The sequence below is a fragment of the Molothrus aeneus genome, chromosome 5 (genome assembly GCF_037042795.1).
Source record: "Molothrus aeneus isolate 106 chromosome 5, BPBGC_Maene_1.0, whole genome shotgun sequence".
Lineage (NCBI taxonomy): Eukaryota > Metazoa > Chordata > Aves > Passeriformes > Icteridae > Molothrus > Molothrus aeneus.
In genome coordinates, this window is record NC_089650.1 from 47,465,781 (window position 1) to 47,485,258 (window position 19,478).

At 41.1% G+C, this 19,478-nt stretch overlaps 1 protein-coding gene across 2 annotated transcripts in view; it reads right to left on the bottom strand.

Annotated features, from left to right (window-relative positions):
- The window catches only part of TSPAN12 (tetraspanin 12), a 41,312-nt gene extending 23,920 nt beyond the window's left edge, over positions 1-17,392 (bottom strand). Inside the window, exons 1-4 of one of the 2 annotated variants that reach the window (XM_066549761.1) lie at positions 17,290-17,392; positions 16,786-16,922; positions 5,269-5,351; positions 4,503-4,638 (exon numbers count right to left, since the gene is read on the bottom strand). In XM_066549761.1, the coding sequence (XP_066405858.1) occupies positions 4,503-4,638; positions 5,269-5,351; positions 16,786-16,851 (285 nt within the window). In that variant the 5' untranslated portion in view covers positions 16,852-16,922; positions 17,290-17,392. Of the gene's footprint in view, positions 1-4,502; positions 4,639-5,268; positions 5,352-16,785; positions 16,923-17,265 lie in introns of both variants that reach the window. The other variant, XM_066549762.1, reaches the window with a different exon arrangement.
- Positions 17,393-19,478: the final 2,086 nt, after the last annotated feature.

Below are 19,478 nucleotides of genomic sequence, written 5' to 3' on the forward strand. Positions count from 1 at the left end.
ACTGAGGTTTAGCAGAGTACTATTTTCTCATCAAACCTGAACTACAGTATTATAAACACATTTAAACCAGTCTTTCAAACAAGGTAGGCCAACCTTTCTTGTGAATCTCTGTCTTTCTCCCACTCATAGCATATTTGTAAATGGGCTGTTGATAAAAGCCACAAAATACAAACTCAGTCTGTCCAGCTTAATACTAAACTCCACAGGTTTACACCAAGTATGTTTGTTAGGTGTTTCTTCCCTTCAATGCTTGGTATCTAAATAATTTAGAAATACTTCTGGTTCGTAAATAACAATTCCAGTGCCAAATGTTAGTACAAGGTACTGGAGCAGCTGTAACTGTGCTAAGAGTCCACACGGATAGGAATGAATATCCTCTCTTACTACAGAGCAAATAACCTATACTATGTATTTATTACTGCAGAAACACATGCTGCCACAAAAAGGGAAAAAAAACAGACAACAAAATTTGTTATCACTAAAGTCTCATATTAATTCCTGCCAACTGTAGTCATAAGTACTACAGAATAGCTGATGCTGTGGTACTCTAGAGCAGTTAACATTTCACACAGAGTAAGAATGCCTTCTAGGAAGAAAACATTAGCAATTACTGGCATCTTGCAAAATAGCAGATGTCCAAATTTAATCAACCCGGTCACCTCTGCATCCACATGGACTGAAATGGGTTTATGTGTAAGAATTTGCCACAAGAGGTGATACAGTCAACAGTATCTCAGCTCAGCATTCTTTAGATAGACTTACAGAAACCATAAGTTTAACGACATTTTGTCTGGTTTTGTTTCAACTCAATACACAGCTTAGTCCACCAGGGTCCAATTTATAACCAGGTTCCACCAGACCTGAATTAATAAGCTGTTTAACCACACACCAACAGGGTCTAACAATGTTTAGTTCTGAGGAATATTTATTACTCTGTCAACTATGTGATAAAAATCAGTAACAGGATTTGCCCAGTTGACCATCAAATATTTCTAATCGTTTTCCCCTTTGTGAAAACACACACAAATTTGAATCCTGTGCTGTTTGAATGCTGCAGTTACAGAAAAGTCATGGTTAAAAATACAAAAACTTGCAAAGAAAATTTCAGCCAGCAATTATTTTCCAGTAAGATTTTCATGAAGCTCTTCTTGCCAAGCACCAGAGCTTACTTTTGTTATTTTAATAGAAAAAGAATTCAAAAAACTCCCCAAACAACAACAATAAAATCAACCAAATAAACAACCCCCCCCAACAACAAAACCAAACAGACAAAAACAAAACAAAATTTAAAAATAACAAACAAAACCAAAACAACCCACCCACATCCTTACATTACTACTCTTAAAGAATATATGCACTTCGTTAGGGCTTGGGTTTTTTCAGTGAGGCAATGTGCACAAGAAACTTTGAAAACAATCCAAAACAGAGCCTCAGAAGAAGAGAGGCAAAGTATTTTCTTTCAAATCCAGAAGCAATCTTGTTGAAAGAACTGCACCAACCACCATAAAATTGGGACTCTCCCATCCTTGCACTTTTCATGCATCCAAGTCAGTGACTTCAAAGAGCTCAGATCTTCCCCTTTAGGCTGGCATCACAGCTACTTTTACATGAGAATGTCGGTCAATCACACACACAAAAATATAGAAACTCAAGGTACACGTGGACTCTTCAGACCAACTACCCTTCAGGACATATTTCTGAAGTAATTAAAATGAAATGATCATAGCTTTAAAATGCTGGTTCTACTGAAAGTCCAGAGCATGCACCTCAGAAGACTGAGGTTTTACATTTTCCTACTATTAAGCTGAGCAAATATGAGTTTGATCTATACTTATGCCCCCATGTGAAGACAGAAATGTTTCAAGCATTTAACTCCAAGACAAAATTTCAAGAATGAAATGAAAATGATTATGTATTCAAATGTATTAAAATCGAACACTATATTTATTTTATTGTTTTTACATTTTATTGCATTTTCCAAAAATCCATTTCAATTAACATCAGCACTTGCAATGAGTATGCTGCCAGGAACGTCACGACTTGCATCCAATTATCTGTGCATGCCATCATTATGGCTTTCATGTACTTCAAAAAGAAGACTAAAAGCATGATTGAAGAGGTTGTTAATATTTTACATGAAGGTTCTTTTCTTTTAGTTCATCTGGCTGAACAAAAGCTCATTTTGTTGATCCATCAGTTTTCTGATTAGTTTGATGAATGAAGCATTGACTTATGTCGGCATACTTCTGTATGGTATAACATAACAGCATTCATTTGACAATCAATCAAAGACAATGACATATTTAGAAAGATATAATTTAGTTTTGCTTATCAGATTTTTTAGCAAGAGCAAATCTCAAGCTCCTGAAAATGAAATATTGCAACATAAAATGATAGAAATGTCTTGTTTTGATTTAGTTTAACTTGACTGCCTAAACACACTTCAAATTATTTATTTCCAGATGGTACTAAAGGCTATAAATTATTTCTTCTTTTCACTTGCAGTGTAAATAAACTGAAGGTCAAAACTAGTTTTAACTTTATTATCTCTTCAAGTAGTAAGGTGGGTTTTTTCAAAGCTTATACTAAAAATAGCTCTTTTTTTTCCCAGATACCATGTGGCGCTGATCAACATCATATAGTTACTTTTACCTTTTAATTAATTTCATTAGTATTAAAAACTACCGCCACTATAAAATAAAGCACAAATTATGAAAGAAATCTTAGACCCTTACAAAGACCCTTAAGGTTAGTAAGTTTATTGTATTTTAATGCTTTCACTGTTTTGATGAAACAAAAATATATACAAAGCCCTTTGAAGATATGTAAGAAAGACTACTAGAGAAATAATTGTATGGTATGAAATTACATTAATCCATTACTCTTACACACATGCCCATAACTAAGTAATTGTCTTAGAACTTGTCTCCATTGATTTCAACATCACAATGTTAAGATCTAGAAATAAAAAATGCATGACTATTCTGTTACTCTAACATGTTCAGATTTAAATGAGAGTTTTCTCCAACAAAACAGTTTTGAAAGAACAATCCTCACACTGCATACAGGCTGAACAAAATATCCAAAAGGATAAACAGCACTGTCCTCTTGCAACTGAGAGACACTTCTGTCACAGACATTCAGCTGGAAATATCAAATAAAGCTTTCTCTAATCCTCTCAAATAAGATTTAAAAAAATATATTTTAATACAAGATCACGGTGAAGATTAGCAACTGTTTATTCCGCAGTTAGAATATTTCTGTTAGAGAAAAGCAAAGGTTCCATAAATCTCAGCCAATTTCTTATGGTGTTTTATGGTCATTTTGTGCAAAATCTGTGAGGTTTAGGTGTCACATACTTAAGCCTGCACAGATCCACGAGAAAAATTCAACTGAATGCACTCTGTGAGAATCCAACACATAGTGCAGTGAAAAAACAGCAGGAGCCCAACTCTACTTGCATGGGACCCTGAATATTCCAAGAGCTGAAGGGTTCTAGCTGTCTGATTTCTCCTACTGCAATTACAGTAGTCAAGTTGATAAACCTCTGATAAACCTCATTTCTCCTGCTCTCTTCGACTTACAGAGCGCTCGGAATCCTGCTTATCCTCATGTTAAAAAACAGAGTCCAATTCTGCAAAGAGTTACAGCTACACTTTTAAGAAGCATACAGATACATGGCACTCTTTGATCTCCTGGATTTCAATACTGCCAACAGAGTAAAAATTTTAACTCTAAACCTTTAAAATTTGTGTGAACTTGATGGGCTTTTGTTGGAGTGGCATTTTTTTTGGTTGACTGTTTCTTTAATTGTCCCCAAATTCACTGACTTCCAGATGAAGAACATGGTGTTTGGCTCCCTTGACAGTCAAAGCCTCATCACAGTTAAACTATACACAAAGCCTTGTGCAGGAGAGACTACTACATTTCAGCCGCAGTTAGCTCAGTTATATACTCTCCAAATGAAGGAAAAAGATGGGTATTTGGAATTTATTTTTAAACTTGCTCGCAACCAAATGCAACTGCGAAATTCCACATCCATGTAAGAGAAAACAAAGCTTCTGAACATACTCAGAATTAACTTTCATCACCTACAAGTGCTGTTACTTTACACACACAGTCAGCAGCAGAATAATGCAAAGTCTAGGTTAAGTAGCTGTTGCTCAGCTAGGAGTCAAAACAGTAGCACACGGGTTTATTTGAGAGTACTCAGACTCACGTCCCTATAATTATTAGTACTGAAGAGTTTGAGTTATTTTTCCCTTCAGCAGCTGCTCTACTAAATGAAGTCAATGTTTGCAATTGAGACACTGCTTGTCCTTCAGTCACAGCATAATGCAGTCTAGGCAATAAATTATTTCCTACTGTGTGCTTTGCAATTACAATTCCTCACCTATACCGTAACTCAAGAGGGTAATAAAAAATAATCAGTATTTATCTAGTGCCTGTGGATTAAAAACTTTCTAACACTCCTGAAACAAAACAGAAGTTATGAAACATACCCAGACAAGGAGCAACAGATTTCTTTTCACTGTTCCACAGTATCCCAGCATTCCAACTATGATGAGGAAACAGCAGACTGCAATCATAACTGGGTGGACCACAGGAAAGTAAGTCAAAATGACAGCCTCTTCCACCCTAAAAACCAATCAGAACAATAATCAAAACAAGCACAATCACAAAAAATGATATAAAAGAAAAAAAAACAGCCATTAAGAATAAAATGCTGATTAGCAGATGCATTTTTTCCAGCACCTTACACATTTCACAAAAAGCTCTTCAACATGGTTTTAAAGTCTAATGCTGCATTTGGGTACCAAAAACTGCATTGTCCAAAACCTCTCTGGAGCAAAGGTAATCTTCCTGTCCTGCACTTGCACAGTATGTGGCACAATGAGGTCCTGTTTCATCACCAGGGCTCATAAGCACTGCTGTAATAAAATTAATAGAATTTCTAAATCCCTGGACTGAATAAAGTATTCAAAACTAAACAGTAATATAATTTGATTACATGTTGTCAACAGACCAAAAATTGATCCCTGTCAGAAGAGAAAGAGACATGATTGAAACCCTACCTTTCCCCTTTTTCTAATTTCAACTGGTGCCTGAAACTGGGGCAAAAAATGCACCTTCCAATACATCAATGTTCAGTTTAACTGAAAGATTCTCAATTCTACAAGTCCTAATTAAGAAGCTTACCACAAAGAATGAACAACATCTACCCTAATCAGTAACCCACACAGATTAGCAGTTTAACTAAAGCTTTACCTTGTTTCTGCAGTTAAAGTGAGAACATTATTCAGGTAGTCTCTCAGCCAAGCAGAAACCCCTAATATGCTGATGGACATCAACTAAAAAGAAAACATTAAGTTATTTATCATGCGTTTAACACAAATTACAAGATCATTCATAATTTAAGTAGAGGATCAATCATCACTAACATCTTTCATGCATTCATTTATTTGAACAACATACTGTCCCCAAAACTGTACTTCTATATGCTTAGAATTGGTTTGCTGCCCAAGTATTAGGGTGCCAGTGACAATAATCTTTTCCACAAAGTGATGCTACTGCTGGCTCCTCTCCCACCCACTGCACAACATACCATAGAAACAACAGGGAGTGCTTACACTGCTAAAATCAGTGACTCTTCAGGGCTAACAAGTGATACGCATGAGTCTGCAGGAAACCATGAAGCCATGCCCAGGTACACAGCTAGTGAAGAAAAACCTGATACAACAGTCTTGATACACTGACACTCAAGAGAGGAGATTTATCTTGGGTTAAATTTAGAAGAATCTGATTCTCTTGCTCATTCTGACACAGTCATACCATGAACACTACATCTCAGTTTCCTGAGCCATAAAATGAAAATAAAGCTAACTGCATTTCAATTATAAACCATATAAAGCATTTGGGTATCTTACAAGTCAGACACTTCAGAAGCATAAAGCCACTACACTTCCACCAGGACTGCTCCCACAGCAAGTAAATCCCCAAGACCGAGCTAGAACTCCCCACCTAGAATTGCCACCACCTCAGCAGACATGGATTTCTGTCACCTGATGCTATCGTACACTTCAGCACACCAGGAGAAGCTCTGCCCTCTAATTTCCTGAGAAGCCAAATCTGAAGAACACATTCAGAACCTTCTACACTGTGACAGCACCATCTCTGCCACTGCGGCAGCAGAGCACAAGGCACTAGCTCCTCACACACTTTCACAGGGGTACCTGGGCCTGAGCCACAGAAGAGGCAGGACCTCAGAATCATCACTGCCTTGCTGAGGGAGGGAGTCCTAAGCATGCTGACTTTCCTGAATACTACTGTTTTCAGAATTGCATAGCGGTATGACAGGACACATCAGCATTATACTTACAGTTTCTTAAACCAGTAAGAAGTGCTAATCTCCCCTGTGGTCCTCAACATCTAGCTTCTCACATGCCCTCATATTTCCCTAGAGGTGTTTTGAAGAACAAGTTAAGTGGTTCAAACCTAACAGGAAAAGTCACTCTGTTTCCATACTGGCTCCTAGCCTGCAGCACGCCCACAGCAAATTACTTCTGCCTTTAAGATTTCACAGGAGTCCCAGCAGCTATCCCAAAGCTTCTTCCTGCTTTTCAGATCTGATGCACAAAGTACAGGCACTGCCCTGGTTGTGAGTGCTGCCTGCAGGAGCTGGGTGCTTGGCATGCTGCAAGCATACTCCTGGAAGCTAGTGCATGCTACATGTCTACAATATTCACTCCTGTTCTTTATACTCCGTGGGATCTGTTTTAGCTGGTGAACCAGTAACAGTAAAGAACATTTTCTATTGTCTTATTTGCAGGAAGCTGCAGGAACAAGGAAAACAAGATGACTGGAATCTCCTCCTAAATAAACTCCTCCCACCTATCGCCTAAGAAAGCATCGGGCAAACATACCACACAAGCAGTCAGAAACACTACAGAGGTAAAGCAGACTACCCACAGCCAGCCTACTTTCTTGCTGTCAAAAGGCAATACAAAACATTTTTAACCCTCCACATCTCCCTGAAAGGCCTGTTGACACACACAGAAAAGCATTAGCTCACACATCCACTCTGTTTATGGTAAAATATTTAAGATGTAACCTGATTTGGTTACTTCATTTTACAACAGCAGTGTTCAGAAGTGAGAAGTCCATCAAACCACTGCTCAGGAACTTTCAGGAAGAGCCAGATGGTCCTGCAAGAAGAGCAGTACTAGAAAAATGATCACTTTCTAAGTAATATTCCTCCTCACATACCAGACTGGTGGACTGCCTGCTCCTTGCTGTCTATTAGGCACTCTCAGGCTGCACCAATTTTGTTTCAGCGTCAGCATGCGGCAACACATTGTACACAGCAGTGAGAGGTGGTGGATTTCGAGGAAGGATAAACTGCTCTTTCAGCAGAGGTAAGATCTGGCAGCATACTGAAGCATGCAGGTTACTCACAGACAACATGGAGATCACAGAGCAAACAGGTAAAAGGCACAGGGGACAGAAAGGACTTCCTGAAGACCAAAGTACTGAGCAGAGTCTTGTCACTAAGAAAATTATTCAGTTGGCTAGAAGTACTTGCATGCAAAGGCAAATCAGGAATAACAAGAACTTTAATTTCTATTCTGTCTGCCTAAATTGAGTTTTCTCTACCTAGATATGTATTTTTGCCCACATAAAATCCATGGAAAATCTAGGCAGATACATCACCAAGCTGAGGCCAACACATGGCCATGTGACTTCTACAGAAATGCTCAATGATCACATCAGAAAACGTGACTCCTTCTTCATTTATGAACAGCAGCTGGAAGAAAAGGACTGCTTCCTTCAGCCTAGGAAACATAACCTCCACCAATAATATAACCACATGAACACCATTTCAGTTCATAAGAACAAACTCTCTATGAAAGGCCTCTTGCATAATTCAGAAAGATTTTAGCCATTTAGATTCTCCCTGGCTATTCTCATTTAATATTAATAACTAACAATTACTATTGTTTCTTGCTGATGCAAATTACATGCAAGAACATTCCACCTATAAAGCCTGTGAAAGCCAGGCTACTGCTCGACTACTCACCTACCCTGTGCGTGGCATGTTTTCACCACCATTAACTGCTTCAGGTGTTACTGAACTTCTGCTACTCTTAAAATGCACAAGATCTAGGTCAGCATGACTGAAAAAAGTGCAAGCATATTGCCTTACCTCACAGCTAAACAGATGTTACACACAGATTACCACTGCAACACTCTCCTGCCAATCAAATGCCTAGTGAGGCACCTTTGGGCACTGTATTTTCAAGAAAGTCCAAAGTGAATTATTACTCTGAATGACCTGAAAGCCAGAATGTTGTGTCACACTTCATTCACAGGCATGACAGTCAGTAACAGTGTCCAGCTGGGGTGGCAGAAAGGCATGGGGCAGAAAGTGAAGGCAAATACTCAAGAGGCTCCTCTTGAAAAAAAGAGGCCAGTAAAAGAGCAAACTGATAACTCAAAATAGCAATTCAGAAATAAGTTCATTACAAAATGTCTATTTCACAGCACATAAGCCAGCAAGTGCTTGGTAGCTCTTCACTAACAGAAGGAAATGATGGGGAAAAAGTTGTATCCCCTCTGATCAGCAGAAGTGAGCCTCAGGACAGCAACACCCTGACGGATGAAAGATGCCTCTGCAACACCAGACCGTCCTGCATAATGACTGATAAATTTTAGTGACAAAAGATTATCAAGTACTAGCTCCCATCCATCAATCCACTTGCTCACCTGCTCCATAGCCACAATGGAATCACAGCAAGAACACAACACACATGTCTGGCCTCCACAGCCTCCTGCTGAATCAATGTGCAGATGTGCAGCCCCGTAAAAGCACTAAACATCCTCAAGTGCCAGATGACATCAAGAAAGCTCCAGGCATCCAGCACTTCACACCACCTACAGTACATGCAGATCTTCAGCCAGCAGCACAAGAAGTCCATCAACACCAGCAGTATATATACTGAGTCCAGGCACTCAGTAGGCAGAAACAATTAACAGCCTCCCCAAAAACCTTGGTGTACATCCAAACCCACCAGCAAGTATCAGCAGGCACATCACTGCAATTCACTGCCAAGTGATTTTCAAGAAGCCATGGGCAAGAGCAAGGTCCTGATTACAGCTATTGTTGGTTCATTTGAAAGATGGTAAAACAGTGGCCCCAAAAAACTGGCAGTCTCCACTTCAGTCACTGCTTCAAAACAGATTCATATGTATAATACAGTAAAAATCTGTATCAAGCCATCAGATGAAAGAACACAAGTTTATGACAAAACTGCTAAGACAATTCTCACATTAGCAGTAACATTATTTCCCCAAAAAGTTCTCATTCAAGCTTCTCTGATGACAGCCAGTCTGCTGTGCTGTAAATATGATATGATAGTAAGCATGAAATATGTTTATTTGTTGCAGCTGGCTGCAAAAGTCACTATGGATTCAATTCTGAACTGTCACAGTATGTTGTATAGCCATCAACATGACACTGAGGAGTTCACAATGATGCTACTGTAATGCTCTATTTTAAATGTATTTTCACACTGATTGAATTTAGGTAATATTCTAAAAAAATAAAAATTCTATTTTTATATATGAGCAATATGCACACAATAATATATTACATTTTCAAATTAATTTCTAATGTAAAGTTTTTAAAGCCACTAAAGCTTTGTCAGACAACTGAATTAAAATATCCAACAACAGACTTCAGCTATTAGGAGCGATCATTTGCAAGCATAGTTTAAATTGTCTTTGGAACTCTCTTATGTAAATTAGACATCAAAATTAAAATATAAAATCATCTGCAATTCATTAAGTATATCTTTTAAGCCATTATTTTGAAATTTCTACTCCCAGTGTCTCTGAGGCCATACCTAAACTGGAAAATAAATCTGCATTTCCAATTAATAAATGAACATCGATTTCTGTCTTTAAGGGAGCAAGTCCAATTGATCTTGCTATATCCACACCTGTGTTCACACTCTCATCATTTTTTTTCATTTGAACATTCTAGCACATTCATTTTACTCTTGCTCAAATTTCAGAATATTTTTTAAATATTAAATCAGAGGAAAGATTAAAAGTATCTTCCATACCAAAAGTCACACATGATCGTTTTTATTCTAACAGATGGGGTAAACATCTTCAGGCCACATCTGATATCCATAATGAAACACTAACAGCACGACAGGGCAACCTGCTTTGCATGAAAAGGTTTCTGGCTACAAGGAAATGACTTCCAAGATATGGCAACATTCATCAAAATATGTCCCACAATTTTAGTTAAAAAAAAGGCAACAAAATAAAAAACCTCACCACAAACAAACAAAACCCAAAACACAAACCTTGTGAAAACCTTCCTGTTAAAATTGATTTGGGTAGTCTGAGCTATGACTTACCCTTACCAAAGGACAGAGGGGATACATCACTACAAGGTCATGAGCATGCTGTAATGCTTTTACAGGATTTTCACTATTAGGTTCAATATTCAGATCATTGAACAAACACAGATAACTCAGAAAGATGGATAAACAGAGAGCTACGTTTTTTTGGGACAGAGGGATATAAGGGTGGAGGAGGGGAAACAAGAGGCTTTGTTTTTCTGTACTACCAGGCAAAACTTAAATGATTAGAGAAAGAATTCCCCATAAAAAAGGGAAATCCCTATTTCCTAAAAAAGCACCTTTGATTCTATAGATATTCCAACATTTCATTTTAGTTAAGCTTCCTACAAGGTAATGCCTTGGTCCTCTCCCACATCAGTAAACAGCTGAAGCACGTTCGTATTTGCACTTTGAATCTGGGTTTGCTTGCACAGCTGCAACAGTGAGTTAGCAACCTGCTCCACATTTGGCACAGCTGGAACTTGCACACTTTGCAGTAAGGCAACTGCAGGAGCACTGAGAGGCTGCTAAGAGGTCACCCTCCCAGGGAACATGAGCCAGTTTTTCAGCAGGTGGCTGTTCAAGGTGCCCAGAGGAAGCACAGTAGAAAGAACAAGAGCCCAAGCACGCAAACAAAGCTGAGGTACAGTCCTACTGTGTGTCAGACCCACATCAACCTCTGGGCTGTGTAGCACAAGGGTACATTAAAAGCAAAGAGTGATAAAGAAGTGCATGTATTTCTTCAAGCATCCTCTCTACAACTACTCAGGCACTGCACTTATTGTTGGGACATGACTTGTGCCACTTTTCCCTCAAAAGTAATCATCTCACAGTCAAGACATCTTTTGCTTTGGGGAGGAACAGGCATGTGCTGCTCATCATAGGCAATCCAGAGCAATGCTCACAAGTCAAGTATCCCAATCCATATCACAATCCACACATCACCATGATGTGCCTTCACGTATATACAATATACTCTTAATTTTGTTTCTTTAAGAGTTTGCTTTTATTCATGGACACATGGACAGTAGTCAATCTCAGAGATGCAGGCAAATTATTTTTAAACTCAGCATACATACATACATATATATATATATACACACACACTTAAAAAGAGCATGTGTTTCCTATGATCCACAGGACTACACGTTAGCAGTTAGTGGGTTTATACCTAACTTTCTTGTTTTACACATGAATACCCATGAGCACACAAAGATGATTAAAATGAACCTGCATTTTTATTTAAATCACATAGTCCTATAAAAATGGACAAAATTAAACTGTCCCCTACACCTTGTGAAATAGCTACAAGATATTTTAAAAACTGTTATTATTCTATGAGCCTTGTCTAGAGCCTGTCACAGACTCAAGATGACAATCTTCAGGGTACAGGAGCAAACAGGAGCCTACAGGGTACTGGAGATTCATGAGTAACTGGATAGCTCCTTTCTACAAAAGAAGATGTGAATTTAAAGAAAGAAAAAATGCACAAGTACCTACATGCCAGATGGAACCTTCCAGTTTGCTCCAGATTGTGGTCTACCAGTATAAACAGACAGCTTGAAATTTTCCTTCCCCCTGAGCTATGGGCGCAAATCTTGTCAGCCCAGGTTTGTGATTCATCCTCCAGGTTGACGCAATGAGTTCCACAGAGTTAATTGTGAGTATTACCAAAAAAGTGCCTGTGGTTCATTTCTTTCTGAATGGCAATTAAAAAGCATATTAGTGCAACTTCTAACATTTGGGTGGGATCTGGGTTTGTTTTCTCCATTTCCATTAGCACATTAAGCCACTCTATTTCGGGACAGTTTTCCAGAAACTGATCCAGCAATTCACAGCTGATATGCCACTCAGGTTGAGCCACATCACCTACAAAGATACTTGGAATAAAAATTTATATAGAGGTAGACACAAAGTTAATTTACGGCTGAACTCTACTTTGTTAGGACATAATCTAGTGACGTTAACAATGGTGTATAAATATTACAGCCTAAAGAAACCAAAAAGTAAGAGATTTCTCAAATACCAGAATTAAAAATAGTTCTGGTCCTTTAAAACTCCTCCTATAGCTTTCTCTGTTGAAAGCATTCCTTTAAAAAGACAGCATATTCCCACAGAAGCCACAGTTATTTTCTTTATACAAAGAATGCTAAGAAAAGCAGGTTTTAATTCCACATGTCTAAACTGCAGTCTCTAAAATCAGAGGATATTAGCCTAAAACACAGTTTACTGTGCTACAGGTACCCGGCCAGGCAGTGTTCATTTCAATGGATACTCTTTGCCACTTAAAACATTGCCCCAAAATTTTCATTCCAAGTATCTACAAATCCCACCAATAAGAGTGGAAGTCAAAACACAGGAGAAACAACCTCTATGCGGAATCTGGTTTCACAGAAGGCAGAAGAGACTGATTTCTTTCTCATGTCACAATGGACTTGAAAAATACAGCAAAAAAAATACAAGATTCAACACATGCATTTGAAGTTGGATAAAACAGGAAATAAAATATCAGTGCTTCCAACCACCTTCAGTTACTTCCTAGCACAACACTCATATTCACTTCCTCTGAGTTCTCAATTAGTACACATAGGCAAAACTAGATTTAAGTGTGCAAAGTACTCAAATGGAAAACTCATAGGCAAAACTAGATTTAAGTGTGCAAAGTACTCAAACGGAAAACTAACTGGAAACATGCTCCACTTTCATTTTATGTGATTTTTTTTTAAACTTTGTTCACAAACACAAGCTCGAGATAGATGCAAACAATTTCCGCTACCTGCCAGAAGTGTTTATTGGCTGCAAGCACACAAGTGAAATTAAATGGTACTGCTGAAGGAAATCTTAAACACTGCTCAACAGAAACAGCATATCCCTAGGCACAAAAAACTCACGAGGTGAAAGAAAAGTGGCACCATTACTGTCCTGGCTCAAACATCCACTGACACTATTAATCATCAGTTACGAGATCCTTACCACCTGTGACACAGTCAACTGCAACTTACAACCTTGATTTGTCCGCAGCACTACAGTACAGTCATCCTCAATTACAAGCCACACAACAGCAGCTGCTCCTGCCTCACATGCTCACCAGGAAAAAAAAAAAAGTTTTTAGTTTTCTCAAGACAGAAAGTTTATACAGACTTTTTCATGCACTTCCTGCAACGCTATACTTCACTTTTCTTCCAAAAAATTGGTAAAACTATTGTATTGCTTTTAGTTGCATTATTGTCACTATCTAGTTCATCTATTTCAACTATAAATAACTTTTTTTAAAGAACATACATGGCTAAGCTGCAAAGGAAAGTAGAACAAACCTGTTCATCTCAAAACTACTGCTTTGCTTAATCCCCTACTACTGTAAGCAGCCAGGAGGCTGAATTTTCCCTGCATTCAGCACCATTTGCCAGTTCCTGTTCTAGCACAACCCACAGGGGATACTTGCACTCCAATATCTCCTGTGATATGTCTGTGCCATTATTAGAGGCTGACCATGGTTCTCTGACTGAAGGTCTGCCTAGTATAAATGCTTGCAAAGGTGGTTTGACTAGGAAAACAACCACTGTTCTGTATTCAGCAAAATACAGAACAGTGGCAGCACTGCAAAGCGTGTCAAAGAGGGATTTTGTGAGGACAAGTCATATAGTGCTCAAAATGAATGAGGATACTCATGTTACACCCAGGACTGCTACTGAGCTGGGACAGCATCAGGAGTTTCCCAACCCAGCAAAGCCCCCACCAGAAGGAAAAACCCTGCAGTCTCATAAACTGCATATATCATATTTGAAAAGCCACCAAAACTAAATTTCTCCAAGTCCCAACACACATGCTATCTAGATATAACAAAGACCAGCACTGTCCCTAAGAACAGCAGTAGGAACACGTCTTCCCTCAAGAACCGCTAAAATAGGCTGCTTAGCTAAGCACTAAGTCTTGACCACAAAACACCCAATCATGCCTTTTTGGAGGTCTTCTCTTTTATTAGGCTGCCCAGAATTTAATATACTGGAAATAGTAGTGTTACAGAACATAGAATCAAGTTGGATCCCTCAGTCTTGCAAATTATGCTAAGAAGTGATACCCATTTATAAATATATCTGAGGATTGCAGAAGAATGAATCCAAATGTTAACTGCAGGATTTAGTCTGAAGGATATTCCTTGTCCAGGGCGCTGTCAAAAAAAACACAGCCAAAAAAAATTAGAAGATTGAGGATGTCCTGAAAATGCAACTTCCACTGCTATGAAAGAGAAATACTGCAGTCAGATGCATGCTTCAGTTGACCATGGAAAAAGCTTCCAGAAGGGTATCATCAGGTCTATGACCAACACCAGTCACTTAATAAACAACTGTTAGAGCACTGATGATGAATTTATTTCTATCTTGTAAGAAGAAAGGCTTTCTGCAAGTTGCAGGGCCTGACATACCAATCCACTCACTTCCACAAAACCAATGTTTTTCTGGAGCAGAAAAGGCAGTACATTTACTGGTCCATTATAAAACATGATGACCCACTACAATAGAGCCTTGGCCTTTCAGCTGATTGCTTATGGATTATTTACAGCTCAGCAGACTTTAGGTCAGAAGTGACAGAAAGCATTGTAACAACACATCCTGCCTGCCTCCCTCTCATGCACACACAGGTACATCACAGCTCATCAGCTGAGCTCAGTAAAATAAGTTTATTTTCAAACACAGCATACAGCTGTACATTTACAAGCAATACTATGGAGAATCTACAAGGATAGCAGCAGAGTGACTGACAAAGTTCTCTCACTCCTCTGCTTCCACAGGCACCAAAACCAACCAAATAACACAGACAGCGGTGTTTTGCAGCCACCATCTGCACCCTCAGTTTTTCAGCAGTATTCATGATCAGACTAGCCATTTGTGTAATCTTAAGGAGCTTCATATGTACTATCTATCCTCATCAAGCTGGCAATGACAAATGCTGAAGTCCTATCACACATACTGGGACAGCTGCACACAGGACACACTTTGAAGCTTACTTCAGATGTTCTATTCCAAGAGCTTGACACTCAGACTTCACCAGACAGTGTCCTGTACAGTTTTATTCAGGACTTCAAAGGCTTCATGACCCCAGCTTGAACAAAGCAATCAATTTGTACAAAAACTACCATTCTGTTCCACATGCTGTTTAACAGTTTTCTCTCTCTTTCGTATTCTGATTTCCACGTAGTTTTCAGTCATCATGGGACTCCATGTCAATTCCAAAGCCCCTGCTATGGCCAGGGACACTTTTCACTAGAACAGGTTATTCAAAACTTGAACACTTCCAGGAATGAGGCAGACAAAATTTCTCTAGGCAACCTGTTTCAGTGACTCACTGGTACCACAGTAAGAATTTCTTCCTTTATAATATGTAATGTAAACCTGCCCTCGTTCAGTCGGAAGCCACTCCCCCTTGTCCTGTCACTACATGCTCGAGTAAACAGCCCTTCTCCATCTTCCTTGTAGGCTCCCTTCAGGTATTGGGAGGCCACAAATAGGTCACCTCAAAGCTTTCTCTCTTCTAGGCTGAAAAATCCCAATCCTCTCCCCATTCCTTGTAGAAGAGCTGTTCCACCCCTCTAATGATCTCCTCGGGACCCACACCAACAGGTCAATGTCCTTCCTGTGTTGGGGATCCCAGAGCTGGATGCAGGTAGAAAAAAACATCAGATATAAACTAGGTTTGGTCCCATCCCTGCATCATTCAAGTCTAGAGCACCTCAGGAGCCAGCCCTGGTGTGAGCCCCTGGTGTGCGCTGTCATCCCTTACCATGCACAAATCTCATCTATTCAAGTGAAAGAGATTTCATTTGTTGCAAATGAGTGAAGACTCCAAAAATATCCATCCTGCTGTTTCTTCAAAGCTCCAAAAGTTTAAGGAACAAAAGTTGATCACACCCACTTGTGTGCTGAGAGCGAGAAACCCTGCTGCTATAAATACAGCTTTGACTGAAATCCTCAAAACAAAAGGCCTTGCCTGTCACTTAGGATGCGTCCACCGAATGCACAAAAAAGACTCTGGGCTTTTATTCCAGTACCTTCAAGAGCTTGAAGTTCATCTTGGGTCACAGGATGCTCTGAAACTCACTTAGTCAAGAAGCCACCCGTGAATATTCCCCTCTTTACATATTACAGGTACACCAATTCCCACGAGTAACCCTAATTCAATTTTACTTCCTACTGGTTTCCAAAGGCATTTTATTTCCCCAGTAAAAAGTACTCCCCTGCGGGAGCTGCCTGGCATGGGGCCAAGGGCACCAGGGCGGCACCTCCGGCCCCGGCCCAGCGCGGACAGCCCGCGGCCGTGCCCGCCCTTCGCCTCCGGGACGGCACCTGCCCTGTCCGGCCCGGCCCGCGGCACTCACCCAGAAGAGCAGGTTGAGGGCGTAGAGCAGGCAGCGCAGGCACTTCACCGAGTCCTCCCTGGCCATGGCGAGCCCCCGCGGGACACAGCCCCATCCTCTCACCACATCCTCCCTCCCGAGGCCGGGCCGCCGGCGCCCTGCAGGAGAAGAAGGGGAGAGGGTGGGTGAGTCCGCCTTACAGAGGGACCAGAGCGCAGGTGGAGGTGGCGGAGCCGCGCCGAGCCCGGACCGGCCGCGCCCCGCGGAGACCCCCGGCAGCCTCCCTTCCCCTCCCGCCCCGCCCAGACAGCAAGGGGCGAGCTGTTCTCATAAAAATAATTCATGCTCGGGCAGGGAGAAGCCGCGGGCTACCCCAGGGGCACAGCGGAGCTCAGCTGAGGGCAGCGGAGGCACGGCCTGGGGACGCCAGCTCCCTCTCAGCTCTGGATGGACGCGCGCTGCCCTGGGGAGCTGGGCGGCCGTGGGACAGCGGCCACTTACCGCCCGGACACCTCCCGCACTCACTTGTTCCGGCGAGGACTCATGGGGCCGGGGCGAGGCAGCGCAGCGCGGAGCCGCGGCGCCCATGCCCTGCGGCGGGCGCGGGGGAAGGTCCGGCCCGGCCCGGCCCGGCCCCGCGGCTGCCCCGGCCCCTCCGCCCCGCCCGCAGCGCTCCGCCAGCCCGCGGCGCCCGCGCATGCGCCGCCGCCCGCCCGGTCCTAGCGCCGCCGCCAGCGCCGTCCGGGAGCGGACAGACCCCGGCGGGGCCGGGCAGGGCTGTGCCTCAGGCGGGGCCGGGCAGCGCTATGCCTCAGGCGGGGCCGGGCAGCGCTGTGCCCCCGGCGAGGCCGGGCAGCGCTGTGCCCCCGGTTCCCGGGCTGTGCCCCCGGATCCCGGGCAGGGCTCTGCCCCCGGCGGGGATGTGCCGCTGGCACCCACGCTTGTGCCACCCTCGTTGTGGCGGGGCTTCGGAGCTGGTGGCTTTTCCTTCGGGGGAGATGTGAAGCGATGGGCTGACTGGAGTTGAATGACATGAAGCCCCCCATCTTGTGATACGTTGGCCCAGGGTGGCAAATGCCACACGAAAGGCGTTTGCATTGTTTCACAGAAATTAAACTTTGCGCCAGAAATTAAACTTTGCCATCATCAAAGCCAAATCTGGTCATTTACAGCCCAGCACCCACTCCCTTTGCTAAACAGCAAATTTAGAAAAGCAATCATATTGGAGAGATATTATTCTAGAAATGGTCAAAATCTGTAGTTATTTAGGAAAAATGATCATTGACTTGCCCTGTAATGTACGTGGAACTTAGAAATGACGCAACTGAGCTGAAAAAAGTCATCCTTCTGAAATCCATTAGTGTCTGTGTGCATCTGGTGCTCAGGGTAGGAATTCTGAAGAATCTCAGGATGGGTTGGGACCTTAAAGATTATCTAGTTCCAGCCTCTCTTAACCTTGCAGCCCATCTAGTTCCAACACCCTCCGAAAGGTGTTCTGCTCCTCTGCAGCCAACACCTTTCACCAGGTTGCTCAGAGCAGCCTTGAACACCTCCAGGGATGGGACATCCACAGCTTCTCTGGGTAACCTGTTCCAGTGCTTCATCACCTTCACAGTAATGAATTTTTTCCCCAGTATCCAGTCTAAACATTCTCTATTTAATTGATACTGATGTCTGTATTGTTACAATGTGTGTGTATACACACACACATATTTCAAAACTAAGAATTATATTTAAACTCGGAGTTACATGCAGATTAGTAACAAATTTTCCATTAATACATATAAAGGTGTTGCAGTGCCACCATCACAAAAATTAGAAGAAAATATACTGAAAATTATTTCTTAACTAGAACAGGAAAATACTCGAGTTCATGATATATAAAGACTGTTTTTAAAACTGCTAGTTAAAGCTGAGAAAGAGGAAAAATTTTATGCACTACACTTTATGTAATGCATAAAATCTAGCTCTTGTAAGGCCAAAGAAAAATCTGTTTCTTGAAGAAATAATGTCTTTTGTTGAAAAACCACACAAAATCCAGATATTCAAATGCTTATCACTGAAGCTGCTGATGGAATCTCAATTCAATTTTAATTTCACTGTTTGATGCTTTCGTGGTGAACTGGGGCAGAGTCTTCAGGTGTATTTGCTCCTCCTTAAAAAGAAAGTTAAATGAACATGGAAGGACATAAAATCCCATGCAACAGGGATTTTATGACAAATTTATATAAGTGCAAATTGTAGTTAAGTTGAAAATAGTTAAGTATATTGCAGAAAAGTGGTGTGTGAAGATTTTTCCTCCTTGAAATTTGCTAAGCTTTGACTGCTATTTTGATCCTCTGTGAAATCAGGAGCCTATCTGGGAAGTGTAGTAGCCACATTTAAAATCTTCAGTGAATGTTTATAATTCCATACCTAAATAAGCCAAATTGAGCTACAACAGATACTGCTAAAAGGTGACATGGTACATTCATTCTGCTGTTTACATACCATTCATTCTTTTTATTACTACAGACTTCACATGAACACAGTCAGTTAGATCTTGAACAGGTATGGTATTTTCAGTGAATCTATGCCAGTTTACAAAAACAGTGTCAGTTTACAACTGAGCTCCAGCCTTGGCTAAGAACTGAATCCAATCTCATCTAAGCCAACATAAAAATAACTCAGGTTGTGTTTGTGTTATTAATTGTTCCTGGGAAGACAGCAAATTG